This window comes from Coregonus lavaretus (assembly GCF_964263955.1).
Source record: "Coregonus lavaretus genome assembly, chromosome: 34".
Classification (NCBI taxonomy): Eukaryota; Metazoa; Chordata; class Actinopteri; order Salmoniformes; family Salmonidae; genus Coregonus; species Coregonus lavaretus.
Window position 1 is genome coordinate 15,519,923 of NC_140021.1, and position 8,322 is coordinate 15,528,244.

Here is an 8,322-nt window from a genome sequence, read left to right on the forward strand (position 1 = left end):
GATGAAATTCCAACACAACCTCTGGTCAGAATATTCTGTTTTAATTGCATTTAAAATATGGATGACATACCTAACAGATCCTTAATGATACACCTACTCCCCCCCCCCCCCCCCCCCCCCCCTCCTCTGGGATAATCAGTGGAGTCAAACGTATCATGGTATATGAATCTGAACTCCTTGCATAATATGGCCAATTAGCAAAGCTTAGAGCGAGTGGAGTGACAGCTCATTACGAAGTGTAAGTGAAGGTTCAGCAGTTCTGAGAAGGAACTCTCAGATTCATCAGGGACAAGGAACCATGAAAGGGACCCTTGCACAGAGGTCTTCAAAGGTATTATGACATGTTTGGGCAGGGCTGGGCAGAGAGGGTAGGAGTGGGCAATGGTGAGGTGTACAGGATGTATACTAATACATTGTATATAGGGTCCAGAGTTTTTCCTGGTCCAGTCACGTGGTTAGGATCTGGGTGGGAAAACCCTTGGCCCTTGGAGTGGGGGATTCCATGTATGAATTGTTTTAAGCCTAATTAATCAACTGAAATCACACATGTTGCTGTACCACACATTTTTTTATGCAAGACACATAACTGGAACTGAATCCTGACCTCTCAGCCCTCCAGCTAATATCATCAATAATATCAGATATGCATAATATCAATATTCATAGATAGCGTAACTATTAATGAAATGGAAGGTTGCAAAGGAATAACTTACTGTAATTCCCCCAATGTTATACTCCCACTGCTTTAACTAATGACACAACCAAGTGGCAATGAAAGACTGCAAGTGGCTGTTCACTTTAACCTAATAATTTAGCCTCAGAAACACAAGCATTGTTAATAGAAAACAACAGGATAGCATGGTAGTTGTCCTCATTAGTCAAACATAAGTTCACCATGCACCTCTGGTGAGAAAACATAAACAGCTGACAGTACCGCCTTCATACCGCTGGGTGTCGCACAAGTATCTATGTGGCTCCTGTAAAACTGCCAGTTTTGAGCTCAAATTAGTGACATACATACCCAATTATAGGAACAGCGCAAAAAGCAATGATATCCGCTGTTCTGCCCCTTGCATCTCTGATTAGGCGCGGGACAAGACAAGGGGGAAAGGCGGGGTATAAATTGCGGGTGCAGATTGGGAGGCAGCAATGAACTCCGCTGTCCCGCGAGGGCCACTGATGTAAAATCTCACAACATTCAACTGCTTATGTAAACAAACTCATTAATCCATACGTGTGCTTATTCTACTGTAGTAGCCTACTAGTGAGTGAGGTGCCCTTATACGCGGTGTCTACGACATTACTACTGTACTTGAATATAAAGGATGGGCGTGAGTCGCCTTTGAAATTGAAGCAAGGATGCGAGCCCACCGCTCAGTTCACTCTGCGCGCTGCTTCCTATGCGGAATGAGAGACTGACTCCACGCTATGGATAGGCCTACTACAGGTACCGTACAGGCGTCTTTTCGGGAACACAGATGTATGGTGTTTGGATAGTGCAAAAGAGTAGGCTAGTATAAGAGTGGCCAAATTAAACTTGAAAGGAAGAAAAATTAAATCACCCCCATTGACCTTAAATCATTGATCACATTGATTGCTTTTAGGATTTCCAAATTGCATGAGTATTTAATAACGTTCATTTAATAATGGGAGGTGATACATCTCATATTTACTCATTTGAATGCTATAGCCTAAATGAAATGGCCTACATTTGACGCACTTACTGTATAGGCTACCTTCGAATTCCGTGCGAATTACGCACGGTTTTTTTTGTAGTTCTATGGATCCCAATGAATCCTTTTTAACACTCAGTTTAGTATCTCTTAAACACTTAATAGTATGTCATAAATCAGTTGTTATTTGTTTCTTAAATCACCAGGAAACACCACCACACCATATGTTTGAAGACCAGCCTAATATCAACTGAGACGCACAGGAGGAAGGGGAGTGTGAGAAAGAGAGAGCGTGTGTGTCAAAGTGTGTGTGTTAGAGAGAGAGCGAGAGAGAAGGGGAAAGCGCGAGAGAAGAGGAGTAAGGTTGGACTAGGTGATCGCGTCCTATCAAACCTCCAAGGAGCTGCCGTGTAGAATCAGTGTGCACAGGAAGGATCAGAGTTCCGACCAGACCATGGTGGTGCCAGCCCGCTGCCCGGGCCCCTGTGCCATGCTGGCGCTCAGCCTCTTCATGGGATACGGAGTGGTGCTCTGCGTCGCCGGCCAGAATGACACGGAACCCATCGTTCTGGAGGGGAAATGTCTGGTGGTCTGTGACTCCAACCCGTCCTCGGACGGCGGGGTGACTTCTTCGCTCGGGATATCCGTCCGTTCGGCGGGCGCCAAGGTGGCTTTCTCTGCGGTGCGCGGGACGAATCACGAGCCCTCCGATATGAGCAACACGTCTATGACCATCTACTTTGACCAGGTCAGGCGTCCCGGGAATTTGCGCATGCAAATATTGTCCCTATCTGGATAGATAATTCATTTGGGGATTGATAAGATGTTTAATATATATTTTTTCTGAAGCGGCATACAGCATAATTTGTTCATGCAAATGGTTTATGATAACTTGACCTGGGTTGTGTTTATGCGTTTGGAGATTTCTTTCTCTCAAAAACTTGAGAGCAGTTTTGGGGAGCCTCTGCAAGAAAATGTTGCAGTATGATAACGGGGACATTTTGATCGTTGTGCGTAATTACCCCAAATATGCATAAAAGCTGCAGCTTGATGCAAATGTTGTGATTTGAAAATATGTAGGTTATTGTATATATAGTCTGGCTTGTGTAGGTTTAAGGGACGCGCAAGCACTGCGGCGCAACAATAGATGTGACTACTGCTGTAAATTCTCCAACCATCAAGTGGAGTATTTTTACGCCCAGCTGGTGCGCTGGAGCATTATGGATAGTATTATATTAATTCATTGCACCCCCCCCCCCCCCCCCCCCCCCCCCTCCAACAAAACCAACGTGTATTTATTGAAATCAATGATTCGACTACTACGTTTATCGACTTCAACTATAAACATTTATTGTCCAATTGGAAAACCGCAAGTGACAGGCGAGCAGCATTGGATAATGTGCGTCGCGCCTTCACAGGACCACTCTATTACGCAGTGTGAAAGTGCTTGGTAATCTGGCTAGTTTAACCCTTGCCGTGTCTCAGTCTGTGATATGGTGACTCTGGGTGCTGATTGTGCGTTATCTTGTCGCTTTGTGTTGCAGGCTTTAGTGAACATCGGCAACCATTTCGATCTCAAAGCGAGTGTCTTCCAGGCGCCAAGGAGGGGAATATACAGCTTCGGCTTTCATGTGGTCAAGGTTTACAACAGACAAACCATACAGGTAAGACCAATGGTCAACATTTGCTTTACTATGATCGCTATTCAACGTTTTCTGATGGTAGGCCTAGTTGGGCTATAATGTATTGTTGTAGGCTATGCCACGGAGCAGCCTACCCAAATGGGCACATTATTGGTCCGTAATTAGAGTAGGCCAACCGTACGATGTAACAGGTCTGAAATCTATGCGTGCTGTTTCCGTTACACCAGGTCAACCTGATGCAGAACGACTACCCGGTCATATCAGCTTTCGCCGGTGACCAGGACGTTACACGGGAGGCCGCGAGCAACGGCGTTCTTCTGCAACTGGAGCGCGAGGACCGGGTGTATCTGAAGCTGGAACGGGGCACGCTCATGGGCGGATGGAAATATTCCACTTTCTCAGGCTTCCTAGTCTTTCCACTATAATTTAATATGCGATCACGGAAATCGCAAACGTGACTCCTCCACGGTTGAGGAACGATAAAGACAAACATTTGCTATTTTATTTGAACTAAACTGTCAGACGAGGAAGAAGACAACAGACATATGTGTACACACACACACTATACAGTATATATTTAATTCAAACATGAACGTTTCTTTGGAGTTCATACATTCAAATCCATCGACCAAACCCAATCTGGAAGGATAACCGAATCGATCGCTCCGTGATGTATAGGCTACCACTTGTCGATTATTTGGATTTTATCACTTGGGAATCAATTAACTTTTGTCAACAGACAGACGAGTCAGTGTACCTCTGTGTACCCGGACTACTGAACAGATGAGAATAACGTTATATGAATCGAAGAACTAAAAGTCCCGAACTAGCCTACATGTATTTTCCAATCCTCTATTTTGTGTTTGTATAGCCTATGGCATAGAACTAGGGTTTCCGTCAAGTGAGGTGTATGGAATTATAACGGACGTCCAAGAGAAGAGTGCTTTCACGCCCAAAGCATTTTTTGCACGAATGGAAGATTTGTTTTGTTTTGTTTTGTGCTGTCTATGGTGTTCCGTTTTGGATGCTGAACATATTGAAAACAAGCCAAATGTAGGCTGCCTAACTATCCAGAGATGACATTAAAAGAGAAAAAAAGGCAACATATTTCAGCCAATGGAGACATCTATAGAAACTCTTTTACAAAAAACATTTATCGAATTTATAAAGTACATATTCACATTATGGTGTGTTCTACTCTACATTTCGGATCTGCGTAGCTTTGACTGATTTAGTGTCCAGTGACGTTGCTCACAAATGTACATTGTGAAAATAACAACAGAAAAAAATCCCTATATATGATGTCCCGCCTAATAAAAAATATTGTATTGTATACGCGTATCTATTCACTTTTATTCTATACCATTTTGGGCTTGCAAAAAAAAAAAAAGCTCGAAAAGACATCAGGTCTGAAGTAAGTTAAGAAATTAACGTTCAAAGTCGAAGTAATCGTGACAGAATAGGCCACTAATAAAGTACTGTACAGCGAACGTCCTTCTCGGACCTGTAGCGCACTACAGATTGGCGCTGTACATGGTTTTCATCTAGCAGCGGCTTGAACTGAATGCAATGCTACGCGCGTCACCGTACACTGAAGCCCACACCAAACCCCATTCAACTCTCGTTGTTGAAAATAGTAAGCAGATTGCTATCAACTTTTCATGTTTCTTTATTCTAAGATCAAAGCAGAGATATAACAAGACAATACAATAGCATATTGACATTGTCAAGACCGCTCTATTTTGATGTGAGTAGTGATAGTTATTCACTCATTGTAATTATCTTAGCCAAATAATTATGCAATGCAGAGACAATGCGATAATGTTTTGGGCCTGCTGTAGAAAAACAACTCTCCAGCACACACACACAAACAAACAAACACACACACACACACACACACACACACACACACACACACACACACACACACACACACACACACACACATACACAGATCAAAGTTGTTTTTCAGTTACGATGTACACGGATACATTGCTATTACATCTTCACAACTGAACAATCAATAGTACATCAATGAAGCCTACTCTATCTCTAGAGCTTTGATTTAATCACAATACTGCATGGATATGGGAGCATCACAAAAAGTTCAAATATGCCATATGCAAAACGATGCTATCAAAGATGCACCCCAAACAAGTCCACATAATTACAATTTCATTGTGGTACATAGAAACCAAGGAAACCACTATCTTATCATGTAAAACTGAAAGTGGGGAAAAAAAGTATTTAGTCAGCCACCAATTGTGCAAGTTCTCAAACTTAAAAAGATGAGAGAGGCCTGTAATTTTCATCATAGGTACACGTCAACTATGACAGACAAAATGAGACAGACAATTTTTTTCTCCAGAAAATCACATTGTAGGATTTTTAATGAATTTATTTGCAAATTTTGGTGGAAAATAAGTATTTGGTCACCTACAAACAAGCAAGATTTCTGTCTCTCACAGACCTGTAACTTCTTCTTTAAGAGGCTCCTCTGTCCTCCACTCGTTACCTGTATTAATGGCACCTGTTTGAACTTGTTATCAGTATAAAAGACACCTGTCCACAACCTCAAACAGTCACACTCCAAACTCCACTATGGCCAAGACACAATTGGTGGCTGACTAAAAACGTTTTTTCCCCACTGTAAATGTCTGGTCTATTTCCAGTGTGTGTGTGTGTGTGTGTGTGTGTGTGTGTGTGTGTGTGTGTGTGTGTGTGTGTGTGTGGTAGCAAGTATATTAATAGATGCGATATCAAATGGTGCCTAGATGCTGTATATAGGCCTATACCATGCAGGTCTGATTGGCATTCGTTCTTTGATCTAGGTTAAAGGGGAACAAACTAAAACAAACATTGATATGGATTGAAGATAGTGGCCATGAATGAAACAGATAGTAGAACAAAGGGAATTGGTGTGGTTTAGTTATAGTGTAGCCTAATAAGAAAATAAGGGAGATGGTAAGTACACCTACACTTGTCATGCCATGTGGAGTGTAGTTTTCAGCAAGGCAAGGCTGGGATGTGGATCAATGGAATACTTTAGTTTGACCTTTGCATTGGAGCCTAGGTCTCTGTCTGATTTAGAGACCAAACCCGCTTATTTGACTGTTGCTACAAGATAATAAACAGCTCATGGGTTGTTTTGAATTGTCATAACATTAGTATAAACTGTAGATTGTGATGCTTTATCTGATCTCATACATTTAAATTGAGAACAATGAAACACCATTTTCATAATGATGCAGGTGTGCACTGCAAGCAGTCATGACAACAGCAAGATGGCTGACTTTAGTGGTTGGATAAATGTGATTGGATAGGCTCTGCTCAAAAGAATGCTGAAATGTTCTTATGCAGATAATTTTTTGACTTGCCAATATAATATGTATTGAAGTTGATTAGCTCACCAGGATCTCCTAACTACGGTTACTTTATATTCAGCTATCAACAATGGCACAAAATACTGAGATTGTATAGTCTATTATACAGAAAATCTTATAAAATGTAATGTCCAAAAAATCCAAGATGGCAGCAGGATTGGCCTTGACAGTGGAACCCAGCTGGCAACTGCCTAGGGGATCAGTGTCTTAACTAGTTCGATCCAGTTTTTATATTCAACATGCCACACACTAGGCAGGTTTCCATTGGCCCAGATTTATTAGACAAAAGCAATGTCGAAAAAAAAAATGTGACATAGGAGAAATGTTCTAAAGATCGACAACGTTTTCATCTGTTCTACAGGGGTGGATTTTTATTTTGTCAAACTTTCTTTATTGCAACAAATGATGATGGAAACAGTGTTTTTCAAATAAATGATGATTGCCTAATTATTTTGAAGGTACGCAGGGAACTTGATGTCATTAAGTAACTATAAAACTCCACTCAACATTTAATTCTAAATGCTTACTGCTTTCTAAATCTATTTTTCAACCATAACAAATAATATTTATTTGCAGGACAAGGATTGTCTTGACTTTCAAGAATGCCTGAATTGCTTTGCCTTGTTTTTCTGGTTAGCTGGATGCAAGTTTCACCATCCAATTATTTCAGATCTACAGGAGTGCAAGTTTCACCATTGCACGGACTGTGGCAGTTATTATCATTATTAGAGTATGGCAAATATTAGTACTTTCTTGCATTCTATCCATGCTGGCTTTTGTGGGCTACCTGAGACATGAAACAGGTGGGAGGGCATACAGGCTGTGACCAATTTATTAATGCACAATTTGCCTACATGCATAATAATAATAACACTTCAACCACTTCATTTTTATTCCACACTCTAGATTATAGTAAAACAAATATTTATTTTAGGTGTGATGTCATTACGTCCAGCTGTTTTTATCGACACAAGACAGTTCAATGGAAACGCAATGGACAAGTTCATGGAAACGTAGCTAGTGTGTGAAGGCAACAGGCACTTTGAATAAGCTAATACTACCTACACATCTGTGTGGATATCGGCATCCATTGGTTTCTACTAATTACCAAAGCCACAATGTCAACATTGGCTATATTGTAAGAATTCATGAAAACAAAAACAAGCATTTTGGTCTTAATTGACAGTTAAGGTTAAGCATAAGGTTAGCAGTGTGGTTAAGGTTATGGTTAAGGTTAGGGTTAGGTTTAAAATCACATTTTAAGAAGATACATTTTAGAAATAGGCGGGTTTATGACTTTATGGCTGTGGTAACTAGTTACGACCACATCCGTTTTGCGGAAACGAGACCTAAATCTTCTAATGGGACTCCAACAACTGAGAGGCCTGCTGTTACTTCGACAGATGCCAGGCCAGGGATGAAGTAGCATGAAGTAAAATGGCTCTGGCAACCAACCTACCACTCACCACTTCACTCTCAACAACTTATTTGGACAGCATTTTAAAAAGCTCTATGAATTTGTGATTAAGCCCATACTGACTCAAACAGTCTATTTTCAGACCATTTATTTTCGTAAGTATGGCTGTATCTCATTCTCTTATCTCTTCATGGCTTGATTACTCA

At 41.1% G+C, this 8,322-nt stretch overlaps 1 protein-coding gene across 1 annotated transcript; it reads left to right on the top strand.

Annotated features, from left to right (window-relative positions):
* Positions 1 to 1,879: 1,879 nt before the first annotated feature.
* cbln2b (cerebellin 2b precursor) lies at positions 1,880 to 4,648 on the top strand. Its single transcript, XM_084152149.1, has 3 exons — positions 1,880 to 2,421; positions 3,218 to 3,337; positions 3,544 to 4,648. Exons 1-3 carry the CDS (start codon positions 2,128 to 2,130, stop codon positions 3,739 to 3,741), a joined length of 612 nt encoding a protein of 203 aa, XP_084008275.1. The 5' UTR covers positions 1,880 to 2,127; the 3' UTR covers positions 3,742 to 4,648.
* The last annotated feature ends 3,674 nt before the right edge of the window (positions 4,649 to 8,322 follow it).